General features: G+C 36.8%; 1 protein-coding gene across 2 annotated transcripts in view; it reads right to left on the reverse strand.

Moving 5' to 3' along the window:
• Window positions 1-656: 656 nt before the first annotated feature.
• cpt1ab (carnitine palmitoyltransferase 1Ab (liver)) overlaps window positions 657-19,851 on the reverse strand; it is a 42,768-nt gene continuing 23,573 nt past the window's right edge. For both annotated transcript variants that reach the window (XM_067378804.1, XM_067378805.1), the window contains exons 10-19: window positions 19,524-19,719; window positions 16,553-16,741; window positions 15,449-15,554; window positions 9,490-9,606; window positions 9,238-9,402; window positions 7,830-7,964; window positions 7,595-7,747; window positions 3,197-3,310; window positions 2,486-2,578; window positions 657-1,782 (exon numbers count right to left, since the gene is read on the reverse strand). In XM_067378804.1, the coding sequence (XP_067234905.1) occupies window positions 1,693-1,782; window positions 2,486-2,578; window positions 3,197-3,310; window positions 7,595-7,747; window positions 7,830-7,964; window positions 9,238-9,402; window positions 9,490-9,606; window positions 15,449-15,554; window positions 16,553-16,741; window positions 19,524-19,719 (1,358 nt within the window). In that variant the 3' untranslated portion in view covers window positions 657-1,692. The remainder of the gene's footprint in view (window positions 1,783-2,485; window positions 2,579-3,196; window positions 3,311-7,594; window positions 7,748-7,829; window positions 7,965-9,237; window positions 9,403-9,489; window positions 9,607-15,448; window positions 15,555-16,552; window positions 16,742-19,523; window positions 19,720-19,851) is intronic.

The following is a 19,851-nucleotide window of genomic DNA, read 5'->3' on the forward strand; positions in this document are numbered from 1 at the left end:
ACTTCTTTGTTGGATTCAAGAGAGAATCCGGAAGGTTGCCACTTGAATAGGATACAATAGTGTTTATTGAAAACTGATATTAAACCTGAGGATTTAATCCATTCTGACAGGATATTGTTATGATAGCATGATTTATGATCACTTTCAAAAAATTCTTTATATGTGTTTTATATTTACATTTCTAATACCATCATACTTTGTCCTGTAATCTGATGTTATTCTCTTTGCAGCTCAGTTGACACTGTAATCAAAGGGTCATATTCATCAATCACACTTAAAGGTGCAGTAAGCGACTGTTCAAAAATGCTGTTGAAAAGTTGCACCACAACAAACGTGTAACAAAAACTGTCCATTTTGAAATGGTAATCACTAGTTTATATCGCCATCTAGTGGGGGCATCAAAGATAGCTTAGTCAAGCCGAGTTTCTGTACATGTAATATTACTTAAATATATATGATATATTCATATGAATTTGTTAAGACCACACTCCATGAGCCACATCACAATATAAAAAATGGTATTTCAGGAAAATAAAATAGCCTATACAATCGAAAGCCTATACTTTCAGTACCCACTTTACATAATCAAAACAATATATATATATATATATATATATACACACACACACATATATAAAGCAAACAATGAAATCTCACAGTCTTAAAAGTCAACTTTTATTGAGTTGAAATGTTTTGAATTACAGTAACAATGCCAAACAGTTCCTATATCACACTTTAATGCAAACATGAGGTCTATTGTGGAAAATGTGATACACAATTTTGAACACATCTAGTGACATTATCCCTTTAAATTGTATTCATTTACAATATTTTTTTTTTTAATAAGCACACTTTCAAATATATTTGATGAGGAACCGATAAATAAATAGCACACTTTCTGTTACTGAGAAACAACATATACAGAAATAAATCTTTTTATCCCTTATACCTGTGAATGATATCGGTTTCTTCTCATTTTGGCTTTGCTGTTAGTGTACTCAAGTGCAGAATGACTAAAAGCCATGAAGTGAGGTAAATTCTTACATTATTCGGAGTGTTGTTTGAGTGTTGTGAGTCCTATACATAAGCTAACTGTCACCATGTGCAAATACAAAATCAAACATACAAACAAAAAAAAAAGAAAAATATGCATTGTTGCCCTATTTTGAAATATTTGGCCTGTCTTCCCTGTATCCCTGTAACCTTTCCAAGTGCTACTTCAGAAACAATTCAACTCACAACAAAGTGAATAAATTAGTTGCAAACCTGAGAAATTCATCTAAAAAAGAGAGCAAGTTCAATGTTTGAACACAAAAAGTGAAAGTCTGAATGTACAGCAGTACAGCAAGGCAACAGCTCTCTGATGGACCTTCTAATCCATTCACGTCCATTCCAGAGATTAAGGCAACGGTGTATGAATACATCCCAGAACAAACAAAACAATCTCATACAATCTGTGATATAATTCCCCATCCACAGAAGTATCCTCTTTTACACTCAAAAACCATAGAATGCACTTTAATCAAATGCCCAGATAACAAGCTACATCCTATTTAAATTACCATTCTTTGAATTATAATTTAAATTAAAACCAACAATTACTCTGTACATGCCTACGGAGGATCAGCCCTCTGTTCAAAATATTTTAAAATCATTTCCCTTTTCAAAGATGAGAAAACAAGAAGAGACAGATCACTTGTTGTTGGGTTTGTTGTCAAGCTGGAAAAGCTCCTTGATATCAAGCATCGCCTGTTTAATGTTACTTCCAAAGCGGTGAGAATCCTAAAAATAACAATGAAAAGGGATTATTACACACACACACACACACACACACACACACACACACACACACACACACACACACACACACACACACACACACACACACACACACACACACACACACACACACACACACACACACACATATATATAGATAAGGATTCAGTTCTCACTATTAAGATCTTGACCAAAAATTGATGCACCTCTTGATGGAAATAAATATTGTGATGTAATTTCCATCAAGAGGTGCAAACATTTTTGGTCAAGATCTTGTATTGACAACGCAAGAGGTGAGCAATCTGTGAAGTCTCCTCCAACACATCCCAAAGACTTTCATTGAATTTAAGGCCTTGACTTAGAGGTGCCAATTCATGTGTTAAAATGATTTTTCATGCTCTCTCCCAACCATTCTTTCACAATTTGAGCCTGATGAATCTCGGCTTTGTCATCCTGGAATATTGCCATGATACTGTACGTCTTCCTACATGGTTGTTTAAGAAATGAAAAGCTACACACTCCATCAATTAGGTTTAAAAGTTAGGTCTATCAAATATAGCATGCTAGAAACACTGCAATAATAATGATCCAATCATTGACTCTTAAGTATTTGCCTATTTAAATCCAAACAGCGACCTTTTTTTTTTGTCTGGACAGTGTATATTAAATTTTTTTGCATTATTATTATTATTAAATTTGAACTCACAGTCTCTGGGCTGGAGTGTTTGCTGGATATGTGGAAGTTGATGAGGTCTTCTCCAAGAATAATATATGATACACCATAACCATCATCAGCAACCTAAACAAAACACATATTGGTCACATACTGTTAAAAGAAAATCAATTAAATTATGTAATAAACACTATTTTCTAACCCTGAAAAAAACATGTTAAGTTCCGCAAAAAAAAAAAAAACTAAAATGGTGCCTAATATATATTACCATCAGTAAGTTTAAAAAAAAATAAAGAAATTAATACTTTTATTCACCAAGGATGCATAAAATTGATCAAAAGTAACAGTAACGACATTTATGGTTTGCGAAAAAAATAAAGCAGCACAACCATTTTCAACATTGATAATAATAAGCAGCAGCAAATTAGCATATTAGAATGATTTCTGAAGGATCATGTGACACTGAAGAGAGAAAAATTCTAATTTGATCACAGGAATCAATTACACTTATTAAAATGGAAAAACAGATCATTTTAATTTGTAATAACATTTCTTAATATTAACTGTTTTTACTGTAATTTTGATCAAATAAATACATCATTGAGCAGAAGAGAGCAGAAGAAAAAAAAAAAAAAAAAAAAAAAAAAACCAACCCCAACGTTTTGAACAGTAATGTATACCAATGGTTGGTTTTTCATCATTTCTAGATAGGACAAAGTGTTAGAAACAAGATGTTGAACTTACAGGTCCAAATCCCCCTCCACTGGTGACGTATTCTGGATGCTTCTTTAAATCAAACAGATCGACCTGTTGGAGAGGAGTCTGACTGGTGGACAACCTCCAGGGCTCGGACAACACCTGGAAGAAACCTGACCCGTCACAAACCATACAGCTTCCAAATAGCTCTTATAGCAAAACAGAAAAATTTTTAGGTTACAAAATCTATTAAATAGTAGGGGTGTAACAGTACACAAAAATGACGGTATGGTACATACCTCGGTTTTGATGTCATAGTTCGGTATGTTTTCAGTACAACTGGGGGAAAAACTTTTTTATTAAACAGTGGTTTACTAAACCAACTAGGGTCGTCAAATGTATGAAACTGTACCGAAATTTTAAAAATGTGACAATACATTTTGAGCGCTGTTGAGCGGATTCTTAAACACCTCTGATTGGCCATTGTGTTCACAAGCTCAACAGATATGTCTGTGATTGGCTACAACGATCAACGCTTCAAAAACATGTTGTAAATAAACATCTTTGACACTCTTCACCAAGTGCTTACACAGATACACACGGGAGCGTTTGAAAGCAGACGTCTAACAGCTGGGGGCTCGTCCGGGATATTCCCAAGAAAGATGGGACTGAGAAGTCTATCGCCCATCACTGAAGTTGGTACTGAAGTCGGTACTTTTGACAACCCTAGAACAAACTGTTTGTAAATAAAAATAAACTGGGTAAAACTCAAGTTCCGAGGGGTCGTTTCAACCCATGGACTAAAAAAAAAAAAACTTGAAGCAACAGTGTAAAAGTAGCCCAATTCCACAGGAAAACTGCAGACTTGGTAACACTGTCCGGACGTACTACATTCGCCAAGTTATCACTGTCATGTGACCTACCAGAGTCACTTGCATGAACTAGCTTCACTGACATTCACAAATCCTCTCCCATGGCCTCATGTGATAGTAAAGTGTCCAGTGGATGCACACTTCAGAATCTCGCTGGAAGTAGTAAGTCATTCGGGTACTTTTTGCCGTGCCTCAAGTTTTCGCCTAATATATAGTATGGAAGTATGTGATTTCGGATCCAGGCGTACAATCGCTTGCTTATGTATTGAGGAAAACGCTTCTCAAGAGCATTAAACAGCACACGCATCTGACATTCGTGCAAGCCATGTAGGTTTATGATTTGAAGTGCTTAATATTAAGGCTGGGTAAAAAATATTGATTTCTTGATTTTACTTGCCTCTCATTTTTACGAACCAATATCGATTCTTAAATCCCAAGAATCGATTAGTCTAGTCAGTTTTCAGATGATGAATGAACAGGACATGTGCCTCCCATTCAATAAATCGCAATAATCTGCTTTGTTACTTTTGATATGAAGGAAAGTCTCAGATTTTAAATGATGTCCATCTTATTATGAGATTCAAAAAATAAATACCGTTTTGGCGCTGTTAAATGTGACGTGACAGATCGCTTTAGCGCCTCAGTTAAAGAGAAGCGGCAGAACGGAGCACATGTGAACATCCTCTCCTCCGCTTTAACATCAGTTACAGCGCGACATAAACACAACTAAACATTAGAAGGTATGTTAAAAGATACAGTACAACTTACTGAAATCCATATTTCTCTTGTAATAGCTCAATCAGTGTTTCAACCTCGGAAAGACGCCAATAAAACAGCTTGTAAACAATGTCACATTTACCTCAGAAAAACATATTCAGTGACCATAAACTCATTAGTCAGCTAAAAAAGTGAACTCTACATATTCTACTACATACTCATAATAATGTTCTTTAATATTTAATGCATGTTTGAATAAATCAGTTATGACAGCCACAATTTAAATGTTTATATTTAAAAAAAACTAAACAAATTGGAGTAGAAATATGATTATGTAATTCTAAACTTTATTTATTATAAAAAAAAACATAATTGAGTGTAATTTAAGTGTTTGTATATAAATACATTAATTTTAACCTTCAGTATTTTAGTAATGTAGTACCAACTGACTCCCATGTGTAGTTTACAGCTTGAGAGATTTTTTTTCCTTTAGAAAATTTGCCATGTACTGTAACTGATATACTACATCCAAAATAATGAATATTGAATTGAATATTGAATTGAAATTTTAATCGAATCAAATCTCAAGCATGTGAATAGAAATCGAATCGAATCGTGAAAATTGTGTCAATACCAAGCACTACTTAATATAAAGTACGTCTCATGTTTAAAGGGATAGTTCACCCAAAAATGAAAATTTGATGTTTATCTGCTTACCCCCAGTGCATCCAAGATGTAGGTGACTTTTTTTCTTCAGTTGAACGCAAATTATGATTTTTAACTGCAACCGCTGCCGTCTGTCAGTCAAATAATAGCAGTAGATGGGAACTTGAACAATAACGAAGTTGGACATAGTGGTGTTTTAGAGGTAAAAAATTATATAAATACTGTTCGGTTTCTCTCACAAACCGATCGTTTCGTGTCTTAGGACATCAATGTGCCGTCACGAGCCGCAGGGTTTAATTTTGATTTGTCTATGGAAGTTTTTTCGACTCTTATTGTTCAAGTTCCCAATCACTGCTATTATTTGACTGACAGACGGCAGCGGTTGCAGTTAAAAATCATAATTTGCGTTCGACTGAAGAAAAAAAGTCCTCTACATCTTGGATGCCCTGGGGGTAAGCAGATAAACATCAAATTTTCATTTTTGGGTGAACTATCCCTTTAAGACAACTTTGATGGTTTACTTATCCTGCAGCGGCTCACTCTGTGTCCTTTGTTATTTTATTTTTTTTACATGTGTTGGCAACATCAAAGTATATCGATATAAACAATGTTGTAAATCTGAGTTTAAAATTATGTTCCGCCCACAGAGAAGTTTAAAGGCTTGTTCACACCAAGGACGATAACTATAAAGACAACAATAAATATTTAATTCTATAAATCGCTCTAAATGTAAAAGAATATTCCACACCACAGCTATAACGATAACAATATAGAGGAACGATGTCATTGGGATCACTTTCAGAATTTTTTTTTTCCCAGCTGTTGAATGATAAAAAACTGACAGCCAATCAGAATCCATTCGAATTTAAGGGCTTGCGCATTTAAAATTGCAGACGACATTGAGAGAAGTTAATCACAGAGGTCCATAAAAATCCACCAATGTTTGACAAGTCAACCCCTCTTTTCAAGGATACTTTAAAGAAAATGGATATATGGAAAATACCCTCGGAATAAACGGTGAGAAGTATTAACGATGAGCCAAGCTAGCAGTGTAACATAAAATTACCTCAGGTATCCAGCGCTAGTTTCGTCAACAGTGTCTTTTTTCCTTTGAAGTTGCAGTGAAAAAGACTAAAGGCCATATTTTAACGATCTAAACGCAAAGTGTAAAGGAGTTCAACGAGTGATGTTTTGCTGAAATTACCTGTTAAGTGGCCAGTCAATCTTTCAGTCGTCTGCGTTGGATGCAGGCTTTCAAATAGCTCCGCACGATGAGTCAGTTAATATATATGTGTGTGTATTGGCACGATTGTTCAATTAATTAGCCAATTTCGTTCATCATTATAAGTAGTAATAGGCTGAATTGAAAATAGGTAGCCTAATTCTAATACACGCAATGACTATTCATCGTTACATTTTTATATTTATGTAGCCTACACAATAGTATTCTTTTACACTGTAATCCTTTTGTTTTTAATATTTGGCATGTTTGTGTGATGCGCATCCCTGTTTGTAATAAGCAAAGTCAATGCGCACTGTGGACGCGCCCAGAGGTGCAGTTTCTAACAATAAAAAAATATTGCGCCGTTGACTTTAGACCAGGTTTGAGTTGATCTATGGCGCAGTCTGTTTTCAGCTCCTTAAAATAGCAATGCGCCGACAATGTGCCTGAACACACCTCTTTTTTAGACCAGCACGCCCATGGGCGCACTAATTGGCGCAAATGCATTTACTAATTTAAGGATGTGGCGCTGAACGGGAAACGCGAACGGCGCCAGACGCAAACTAGCAAACACACTTGCGCTGCGCCTTGCGTCGCATTGCGCCGGGTGTATTATAAGGCTCTAAGTGTTGTTTTTATCCCGCTATATTGACTTCTGCTAAATTCAATGTTAGATTAGATCAATTACACTAGCTAGACTCACTTGAAACATAGATTACTGAGGACATCTGCTCGTTAAAGCCATGTAAATGCAACAAGAAAGGCAAAAACATTCGTTGGTGTGGACGCAAATATGGTTATCGTTATAGTTATCGTTCTTGGTGTGAACGGGTCTTAAAACAACACTGTATTCATTCGTTACACATGCGTACCGAACAGAAAGACCCGTGCTGAAAATGCACGGTACGAATACGTGTACCGTTGCACCCCTATGAAATAGGGCACTTTATTTTGTGACAGGTCTCAAACCTCTTTGAGGAAAGCCGAATCTTCACCGAGGTACTTGGACACTAAGTAGAGGCAGAAAAGATGGCGGTCGATGCCACCTCCTGTCATGGCATGTCTGTATAAATCCTGGTGCTTTTCTGCAGCCACTTTCAGCAGCTTCAACTTCTCTTCTCTCTGAGAAAATAAAAAAACATGTTGAAATTAGCAAAGACAAACACTCACACTGAAACTAGCAAGCCATTTAAATTAATCCCACCGTTGCTTTTTCATTCATCATGGCACAGACAAAATCGCAGGTCTGAATGGTGCAGGAGCGCACGGTCTCAGTGCGGCCCTCTCTGAACAGACGCGTCATGGATGCTTCGTACGTCAAGCAGAACTTGCCTTTATCCTACAGTAGGAACAATTTTAACATTACATGGAAGGAATGATCTGAGGAAGAATCCACAAACATCTAAAAAGGTGTGTTCACACTTGTATTTCAGTTCTCTTGGTTCTCTTGGTCCGGACGAAAAAAGAAAATTATTACATGTTTTAAAGGGATAGTTAACCAAAAAATGAAAATTTTATGTTTATCTGCCTACCCCTAGGGCATCCAAGATGTAGGTGACTTTGTTTCTTCAGTAGAACACAAATTATGATTTTTAACTCCAACCGTTGCCGTCTGTCAGTCGTATAATGCGTGTCAATGGGAACTTCATCTATAAGAGTAAAAAAAACATGCACAGACAAATCCAAATTAATCGACACATTGATGTTCTATGTCACGAGCTGCAGGGTTTAATTTGGATTTGTCTGTGCATGTTATTTTTTGTTACCACTGACATGCATTATACGACTGACAGATTGCAATGGTTGGAGTTAAAAATCATCATTTGTGTTCTACTGAAGAAACAAAGTTTTTGATGCCCTGGGGGTAAGCAGATAAACATCAAATTTTCATTTTTGGGTGAACTATCCCTTTAACACCAAACCTAAAGATACAAAATTTATGATGTATAGTACTTTCTGAATACCCAAAACTATGCTGTGTACTTGACTAAACGCGCTCGTTGTATGTGCATACATGTTAATGGTATCTTTACCAGCTGAGAACTCGTGAAGAGCTTAAAAAATGTGATAAGGAGTCCAAACAGCAACAGGAATTCCAAGCAAATGAAGATCTGCTGTACCGATCTGTAATTGATGAGAAAAATCAGGTATGCTTGAGCATTCTGTCCCTTTTAGGGTCGCATCTTGTGACATCATGGTCTGTTTTTGGTTTGTTTAGATCAGGGATGGACAACTCCGGTCCTGGAGGGCCAGTGTCCAGCAGAGTTTAGCTCCAACCCTAATCAAACACACCTGAAACAGCTAATAAAGGTCTTTAGGATTAGTAGAAAGTTATAAGCAAGTGAGTTTTTATCAGGGATGGAGATAAACTCTGCAGGACACTGGCCCTCCAGGACCGGAGTTGTCCATCCCTGGTTTAGATGTCTTTGGTTCATGTTGTGTTCATATTTCAGTGAAACCACACCACACCTTATTTGGTGTGCACCAGGGTTTGGTTGGTGGAGCTCACACTTATTCAAATGAACCGCGCTAACAGAGCAGTCTCACCAGAGTCTGTTTTAATCTAACCAGACCTGCCAAGTGTGAACACACCCTCAGAGAATCTCTCGTACTCTGAAGTGTGCCAGCTGGAGGGCGATCTGAATAAAGCCATCAGGGCTTGTCTTGCATTTCTTAATCAGGCCTTTGCCAAAGTCGCTGAAGGGGAATATGTGCATGTCCACGTCGTCTGCTAGAGTTTGGGCCACTTTCAGAGAGCTGTTGATCACTGTCTGGCACTGTGAAGGAAAGAAGTATTTTCATATTAAACTTAATCAAATGAAAGTAGAGCATGTCTAAAGTGCACAATAAACATTTTAATTGACCTCCTCTGGGATGTCCCACTGGAGTCTCTGGGGTCCTGGGAGTGTGGGATGGGGGTTTCCTTTGCAGTGACCATCCTCAGTATAGCCCAGTCGCACTGGATCTGATGACAAGACATGCTACACACACAAACACACACACAAAACATTTGTAAACATTGCATTACATACGCTACTGTTCAATAATTTGGGTTCAGTAAGATTTTGGGGGCAAAGAAATTAACATTTTTATTCAGCAGGGATGCATTAAACTGATTTCTATTTCAAACAAATGCTGTTCTTTTGAACTTTCTATTCATCAAGAACCCTGAAAAAATGTATCAGGGTTTCCACAAAAATATTAAGCAGCACAACTGTTTTCAAATGTTTTCATCATATTAGAATGATTTCTGAAGGATCATGTGACACTGAAGACTAGAGTAATGATGCTGAAAATTCAGCTTTGGCATCAGAGGAAAAAATAAAAATGTGAAATATACTAAAATAGAAAAAAAAGTTGTTTTAAATTGTAATATTTTACAAAATTATAGTTTTTATTATTTTGGATCAAATAAATGCTGCCTTGGTGAGTATAAGAATCTCATCAACCCCAAACTATTATAAGTGTTTTAAAAAATGTTCTTCCTAAACTTCCCAAATTTGACATTCACATACAAAGCTATGATATTATTTAAAGGTGCTGTATGTAATTTGACTGTAATAAAGCACAAAAATACCATATGTTTGCAGAGATGTTCTGTGTTGGAATGTCTTTTTTTAGTGACATGAGAAATTATGCTTTTCAAAGCTTCGAATCAACTGAACCAATTGCATCGCAAAATGGCTCACTGTTTCAAAGCATTCAAAACTCCTCACGCTGGTGACCCCTGCTGGTCAGAACAGAGGAAATGCAACAAAAACTCTGCATAAACATGCATGAAAACACCTTTTACAAACCCATTGCATATGTTTTATTTAAAGTAAAATCTATCAAATCATCTAATATGACTAAATATAAAGTGTTTGTATAATATGTGTTCCAATTTTAAGGGATTGTTTTGATTGTTCCATGGATGGCTCAGCTAAACAGGCCAATAAGAGAATATTAAGGACTAATATTCCTTTTAAATATACTTATGTCTATTTAAAACATCTACAAATGTATTAAACTGATCAGAGATCAGGTAAAACCCATAGACACTTGTTCAATGGTTTACCGCTGTGGGGCGATCTCAGTGAATCCGCATGATTCATTGGTTCACAGAGATTGCCCCCCAGCAGTGAACCACTGAAAACAAACGTTTCAAAACAGTTAAAGGGGATATATCAAGAAAATCTGACTTTTTCTGTGTTTAATTTCTACAATCGGGTCCCCAGTGCATCTACTAACCCTGAAAACGTGAAAAAGGACAACCCAGTAACTTTTTTTTGCAAGCATTTGAAAAAATGAGCCACTCAGATTTCGCTCCCCTTGTGATGTAAGAAGGGGATCTTATTATAATATTACCGCCCCTTAATCTGCACGGTTTGAACAATGTAAGGCTGAACACCGCTACTGACAATCATCATTTTGGCTGAGTGAGATTCTCCAGCTTTGCTGTTGTTGAGGAACTGAAGCATGACATGTTAAAGTGTTAGACAACACGTGTCAGGACCCACTCATTGTCGTAATCATACTTTAGATCTAATATTGTCTCATGGAATCGATATTGATGCCGTTGAAATTCTGCAGCAGAGTGACGACATCTCAGATCATTATCTAGTCTCGTGCATATTACATTTAGTGAAAGCGGAGCTAAACTGCCTCCCTGCCATATATATGGTAAAACCATCACTTCTACCACTAAAGATTGCTTTATAAATAATCTTCCTGATCAGTTTCATTGCCTTAGCATACCAGACAGCTTAGAAGACCTCAATATTGCAACAGAAACTATTGACTCTCTCTTTTCCAGCACATTAGACTCAGTTGCTCCTTTGCGTTTAAAAAAGATTAAGGAAATTAATCCAACACCATGGTACAATGAGCACACTCAGGCCCTAAAAACAGCAGTTAGAAAAATGGAGTGCAGCTGGAAGAAAACAAAACCAGAAGTATTTCGCATTTCGTGGAGAGAGAAAATGACTGATTACAGAAAGGCCTTAAAAACTGCTAGATCTGCCTATTTTTCAAAACTTTTAGAAGAAAATAAACACAACCCTAGGTATTTATTTGATACAGTGGCTAAATTAACAAGACATAAAGCTTCAACTTCTGATGTTTCCAAAGAGCACAGCAGTAATGACTTTATGAACTTCTTTACTTGCAAGATTGATAATATTAGAGAAAAAATTATAACCATGCAACCGTCTACTACAGTCTTGTCAGACAGTGCATTGTAGTGTCCCTGAGGAAAAATTCAATTCAATTACTGCTTTAGGAGAGGAAGAATTGTCTAAACTTGTTAAATAATCAAAATCATCCACATGTATGTTAGACCCTATACCGACTAAGCTATTGAAAGAGATGCTTCCAGAGGTCATAGATCCTCTTCTTAATATTGTTAATTCATCTTTATCACTAGGATACGTACCAAAAACCTTTAAGCTGGCTGTTATTAAACCTCTTAAAAAAACTACAACTTGATCCTAGAGAATTAGTCAATTACAGGCCGATCTCAAATCTCAATTTTTTGTCAAAAATACTAGAAAAGGCAGTTTCATCACAACTATGTTCCTTTTTAGAAAGAAATAGTATCTGCGAAGATTTCCAGTCAGGATTTAGACCACACCGTAGTACTGAGACTGCTCTCATTAGAGTTACTAATGATTTGCTCTTATCATCAGATCGTGGTTGTATCTCTCTATTAGTGTTACTGGATCTTAGTGCTGCATTTGACACTATTGATCACAATATTCTTCTAAACAGACTCGAAAATTATGTTGGCATTAGTGGAATTGCATTGGCATGGTTCAAACCATACTTATCTGACCGTTATCAGTTTGTAGCAGTAAATGAAGAGAGGTCATATCAATCACAAGTTAAATATGGATTACCGCAAGGCTCAGTACTAGGACCGTTGCTTTTTATTCTGTACATGCTACCGTTGGGAGATATCATTAGGAAGCATAGCGTTAGTTTTCATTGTTACGCTGATGATACTCAGCTCTATATTTCTTCACGCCCTGACGAAAATCACCAATTTGCTAAATTAACAGAATGTATAGCTGATATAAAAAACTGGATGACTAGTAATTTCCTACTACTAAATTCAGGAAAAACAAAGATTCTAATTTTTGGACCGAAAACTTCTTCACGCAATAATCTAGAATACTGTCTAACACTTGATGGCTGCTCTGTCAAGTCTTCATCGTCAGCTAGGAACCTGGGTGTGCTCTTTGATACCAATCTTTCATTTGAAGGCCATGTTACTAGCATCTGTAAAACGGCATTCTTCCATCTGAAAAATATATCTAAACTACGACATATGCGCTCAATGAAAAATGCAGAACAGTTAGTTCATACATTTATGACCTCAAGGCTAGATTACTGTAACGCTCTACTGGGTGGTTGTTCTGCTCGCTTGATAAATAAACTACAGCTCGTACAAAATGCAGCAGCTAGAGTCCTTACTAGAACTAGGAAGTATGACCATATTAGCCCAGTTCTGTCATCACTGCATTGGCTTCCTGTTAAACATCGTATAGATTTTAAAATCTTGCTAATTACTTACAAAGCACTAAATGGTTTAGCTCCCCAGTACCTGAGCGAGCTCTTAATACATTACAGTCCTTCACGTTTATTGCAATCTCAGAATTCAGGCCAGCTGATAATACTTAGAATATCAAAATCAACCACAGGCAGTAGATCCTTCTCCTATTTGGCACCTAAACTCTGGAACAATCTTCCTAGCATTGTTCGGGAAGCAGACACACTCTGTCAGTTTAAACCTAGACTAAAAACGCATCTCTTTAACCTGGCATACACATAACACATTATCACTTTATATTTTAAAATCTGTTAAAGAATTATTAGGCTGTATAAATAAGGTCAGCCGGAACTGGGAACACTTCCTATAACACCAGATGTACTCGTTACATCAGAAAAAAAAATGACATCTACGCTAATATTAGTCTTTCTGTTTATCCCGAGGTTTACCGTAGTCAACCGGATCTGGGCCGTATCCAGCTGAGACAAAGGACCGGTGCCATGACACGACCACAACGCAGCCCTATCAGCAGAGATCGAGTCAACTAGATCATCCATTGTGAAGAAATCATCAACATGACAGCCAGTGGTCAGTTCCTCAACAGACCGTCCGGCGTGATGAATACGATCCTCAATTGGACACGACCACAACGCAGCCCTGAAGTATCAGCAGAGATTGAGTCAACTGGATCATCAATTGTGAAGGCCTCATCGACACGACAGCCAGTAGCACAGTTCCTCAAAAGACCGTCCATACCGGCGTGATGAATACGATCCTCAACTGGATGGAACTGAAATACTTTGATTGTTGCGATCCTATCAGACTTATGATAGCAACCTGATTGTAACAAAGCACAGTTCGCCAGAGGAGAACTGGCCCCCCGACTAAGCCTGGTTTCTCCCAAGGTTTTTTTTTCTCCATTTTAACACCTAATTGCCACCTGTTTGCCACCTGATGTCACCTGATGGAGTTTGGGTTCCTTGCCACTGTCGCCTTTGGCTTGCTTAGTTGGGGACACTTGACATTTGATATTCAATAGTATTCTTGACATTTATTCAACAGTGCTTCTGATTTGCCTGCATTGACACTATTATTTAAGAGCTGCTGTGCAGCCAAATTATGTACCAGTTATCAATGTAAAGCTGCTTTGACACAATCTGCATTGTAAAAAGTGCTATATAAATAAAGGTGACTTGACTTGACTAAAGCTCCGTCCTCTTCTGGAAAGGGGGACAGGAGCAGCAGCTCATTTGCATTTAAAGGGATACACAAAAACGGCGTGTTTTTGCTTTCACCTAAATAGAGTCAAATTTGACAAGCTATAATAAATGATCTGTGGGGTATTTTGAATTGAAACTTCACAAACACATTCTGCGGACACCAGAGACTTATATTACATCTAGGGAAAAGGGACATAATAGGTCTGCTTTAAGATGCATCAAAGCCTTGTTTACTGAAATCACATGACTTTGACAGTTTGATGCACAAACCCGAACCACGATTCGAAACAAAAGATTTGTAAAGGTTTCAAAGCTTCATGAAGCAGTGTTTCAAAATCGCACATCACTACTTTTTCTGTCTTGGTCTCTGTGATCCCACAAGCTGCCAATTTACCCAATAGTATTTCGACACCCCTAGTTGCCAGTTGGTGGAAAACACAGTATATTGTAGCCATGGAAGCCACCAAACAACCTGGGTCAAAGATTACAGGTTCTATCCAACCTAAAAAGCCTCAGCATCCATCTAAAAATCTCTATGACCAGAGGCGCATTAAAACATGGATAAAACAACTTACACTGTAAGGCTCGTCACCTTCATTTGTCAATTGCGCTCATTCCTGTTGCATGTCCTCAATCTGGCAACCAGCATGAGAGTTGAGTCTGAGGAGGAGGGGGCAGGAGTAACAGCCCTCTCTAATGTTTTGAATTTGGACTGCCGTACCCATTTCAACCACCAACTGTCAATATTACATACTGCACCTTTGAGAAAGTCTTATAGCACAAGAGTCGTATACTTTTTTTGGCGAACTGTCCATTTACGGTCACATACGAAGCTTAGGGTGCCCTCTATAGGCAAAATACTAAGATTTTATATTACTGTTCTGAAGCTAATTATGTATATGTAAATTTGTGCAATAAGTGACTAAGATATTGTGAAGATCTTCTCCCAAAAATAAAGTACAATATTGCCATTATATAAAAATGTGATTGTATCAAATATAAATTTTAAGATAAAGGTCTTTCTTGCCAAAACAGTTCACATATCTCAATATTTCAATAAATTGGTTTCTTCACCTCCCATAAATGGCCAATGATAGGTGCATCGGCCCAGGAGTGTTCTGCATTCAATCCCATAGTGCCGTTCTTGAACACAATAAGGTTGAAAGATTTATCAAACCATCTGGAGAAAAAAGAAAAACACACAAATTATCATTAAAAAAACTACTGTGTTTGAGGTTAGTAAGATTTTTTAATGTTTTTGAAAGTCTCTTCTGCTTACCAAGGCTGTATTTATTTGATCAAAAATACAACTAAACAGTGATATTGTGAAATATTATTAAAATGTCTCCAGTCTTAAGCCGTCAGTGACACGTGATCCTTCAGAAATCATTCTAATATGCTGATTTGCTGCTATTATTATCAATGCTGAAAACAGTTGTGCTGCCTAATATATTTGTGGAAATCATGAAACGTTATTTTTTAACGTTTTTTTGATGAAGATAAAGTTCAAAAGAACAGTATTTATTGAAACAGAAAACTTTTGTAAAATTATATGTCTTTACTTTCACTTTTAATTAATTAAATGCACCCTTGCTGAATAAAAGTATTAATTTCTTTCAAAATAAGAAAAAATCTTACTGACCCCAAAATTTTGAACAAAAGTGTACACACAGCAAAATCCCCAGAGTTAAATTAACTCTGCTCAGAGAACATATGAATCCCTCTCTACATAGAATTAAAATAGCACTGAAGCAGAGTTAAAGTTAATGAGATAATATGCTGTTTGTGGAGTTGTTTAATCAGATCTTCAGAGATTTAATGACTTGTATCTTCAGCTGATTACATATAAGGCTGTGGCTAGAAGTCCTTTGTGGTTATTGTGGTTCTCTTCAGTGATTATGCTTGTTAATAGCAGGTGTTCATAACTAATGCTCAATCATAACTTAATCACTTAATTACCTCATTAACTTTAACTCTGCTTCAGTGTTACTTTAACACTATATTGAGAGGGACCATATGTAATCTGAGCAGAGTTTGATTTAACTCTGGGGATTTTGCTGTACATTAAATAAAACATTACATTGATATAAAATGATATAAAAATGATAAATATATTATGCTTCTCAGTAAGTGATTTTATAATCTAATTTAATTATAATCAAGAGAGATCTCAGTCACCTGTCATAGCACTTTCCGTGAAGCAGAGATTTGGCATAGCTGTCCAGCGACCGAACCGGATTGTCTGGCTCATAACGCTGTTCGGTATCGTCCAAAGTAACAAAGAAAGCAGCCTTTTCCACAGCATCCAGAGACTGCTTGTTCTTCCCACGACTAAAGAACTGTGAGCGGGCTTTGGCCCAGGGAACTCTGGGTAATGGGAAACAAATGCATGGATACAATCACTTGGCTCATTGCATGTCCTTTTATTTGCTTTGATCACATTTTATTAAACAGAAAGAGAGGAAATACACATCTAGTTTCCTGAATGAAAGCTGAATTTTGTAGATTTAGCACCCCTCAGAATATTCCCTGCTAAACTCCAGGGAAATGCAACAACAAAACTTAATTAAAGAGGCCATATTATGCCCTTTTACAAAGTCTTGATTTTGTTTTTGGGGTCTACTAGAATAGGTTTTAAAGAGGACCTATTATGCAAAATTCACTTTTACATGGTGTTTGAACATAAATATGTCAGCAGTGTGTACACATCCACCCTATAATGGTAAAAATCCACCCACTTTGTAGCTTTTGTGACATCACATATGCTTAGTCCCCACCCACGACTGCTAACGGACTTTGTCCTATTAGCATAGATCCCGCCCTGAGTGAGCTTTACACAGTCTGCCATGTTTCTTCTTGCCAGCATTAGGTACTGCTTTCACTTTAATACACAGATCTAATACACACATGCAAATTCTTTACTTGCTACCTACGTTCACAGACTGTTTATGTGAACTTTATGCGTTTTTGACATTACCTTGTGTGTACTTGACAGTTTAAGCCCAATAACATGTGAAAGAAAACTTCGCGACGCGCCGTCTGACTGTCAGCTTTCTGTGCGCGTGCTTCATCAGTGTTCACTCAGAAAACCAAATATCAGAAGTTTAGACTGATAAGGCTTTAAAACACATGCAGATAATAAACTTTCATGATGATGAAAAACTGCTATCTTCTCTTCTGGAAGGCGGGGCGGGGAGCAGCAGCTCATTTGCATTTAAAGATACATGCATGAAAACAGCATGTTTTTCCTTCCACTCAAAAATGGGCATTTACAACATGGTATAATAAATGATCTGTGGGGTATTTTGGTATTAATTTAAAGAAGTTATTACTCCACCATCTGCGTGACATCATTCACCAACGTGACTGAACGACAGGTTAGCGACAATACGCTTTTGGGAAACAGTATCGTACTATGGTAGTGAAGCAGCGAGTTAAGTTGTTGTACGAGACATGCAGCCCAGGGGTGCGTTTCCCGAATAATGATGTTACTTGCTGCTGAACTACTATAGTACGATGCATCGTTGAACAAATCAACTAGCTAGTCACGACTGTTTCCCGAAACAGTATTGTTGCAAACTTGTTGTTCAACCATGTTGGAGAATGATGTCACACAGGTGGTGGAGTAATAACTTCTTTAAATGAATCTGTTAACCCTCTGGGGTCTGAGGATTTTTGGGGCCCTGGAGAAGTTTTGACATGCCCTGACATTTGTGCTTTTTGTTCATAAACATATTAATGACAAACATGTCATTACACTTTATCCAGCACAAACTAGGCTACAATAATATGTGAGAAACATATATGTACATGTTTGAATTTTTGAAGGAATAACGTTTATGCATGGTTATTGAAAAAACAAAAAAACTTAAGTCACTGAAATAAGGCCAAAAAATGTTATTATATATGTGTTCACAAGACTTGGAGGTTGTAGACTAGAGTTTTTGCTTCAAAATTATGTCAAAATTATCCTGCCTACTTGTTCATATAAAACGATATATTTATTTATATTTTGTAAGACACTTTTTGTCAAGAAACACAGTATGCGTGGAGGCCTGAATCTTCATGAATAATGCTGTGATTCACACCTGAGAAGACAAAAGATCTGCATAATGGCCTGAATTACCTACATAATAATATTATAACTTGCTAGAATTTCTACTATAAATTATGGACATGGCATTAGAGGGATAATTCTCATTTTCCTCGGTTATTTTGATTTATTTTCAGGTTTAATCAAATGCTTGTTCTGACATACTAGAGCACGTACGCACATGTGCACTCTTCAAAAACGGTGCTTTAAATCTCTTGACAAACTAAAATATATAAATGACATTTGTATATATTCGAAATAAATTATATACATTGCACATAATGTCAGCTTGCTTATTTTTCTCAAGATAACGATTTATTAAGTCCACATGTCATAAAAACAAGAAACTATGTCCCTAACCACAGCTGAAGAGCTGTCGTTCCAACCACACAAGTTTGCGCTGCAGTTTGCGATTGTTTATTTGAACTGTGGTTTCGGGAAACACCAAATCGTTGAACTATGTAAATAACGACAGAACTTGCGATGTTAGTTGGCTAACGATGCTTTTGGGAAACGCACCCCAGATCGGTCAGACTTAAAATGATTTCCAGAAATGCAGATTTCAAACCACATACAAATGTAGCTAGAAACGGATTTGTCAAAAACGCATTTCATGAGATTTTTTGCCATTCTCACACTTGCTAAATCTGATCAGATTTCAATCGGATATGTGCGAAAATCTGATTTGGACTCACAGTGTGAACGTAGCCTAACACACTACTAACGCAACTCAACTCAACTCATATGTTTTGGACAGGAGTAATTTAAATGAGGAATACTGTGACGTTTTCATTCCCGAAAGAAAACTCAAGACTACAATGGAGGCGTTTCAGTGAGTTCAAAAAGAGTGCGCACTGATATAACACTAAATCAAATACATCACTAAATATATCACTAAAGAAAGCTGAAAATGTAAAAAAGCATAAGTGGTCCTCTTTAATGCAGTCTTATTGACCATGATATTTAAATTTTTTCTTGTTTTATTATTTTACCAGGCTGCCAAAAGTAGAATTTTTTTTAATTAAATTAAATAATAATAATAAAATAAGAAGTCACCTGTCACCCGCTGTCAAAGCAGCCAGCAGCTCCTCTCCTGGATGAGGTTCGGACTTGTCCACCAAGATCCTTTCAATCTGCTGCTCAATTTCTCGAGGTAACAGCAACCGTCCGTCGTAAAACATCCACACCTTGTAAAAGCGGCCCTTGTGGAATACGGCGATGTGTCTGCTCTCATTCACATGCTGAAGGATGTCTGATGAAGAATATGAACATGATACATCCATCCACAGTAAATGTGAAATTCTGTGGTTCATTCAACAATGTGCCGTTGAAATTGTGTCATATTTAGGCTGTATTTGTTATGGGTTAAATGATTAATGGTGGT

This window comes from Chanodichthys erythropterus, chromosome 24 (genome assembly GCF_024489055.1).
Source record: "Chanodichthys erythropterus isolate Z2021 chromosome 24, ASM2448905v1, whole genome shotgun sequence".
Lineage (NCBI taxonomy): Eukaryota > Metazoa > Chordata > Actinopteri > Cypriniformes > Xenocyprididae > Chanodichthys > Chanodichthys erythropterus.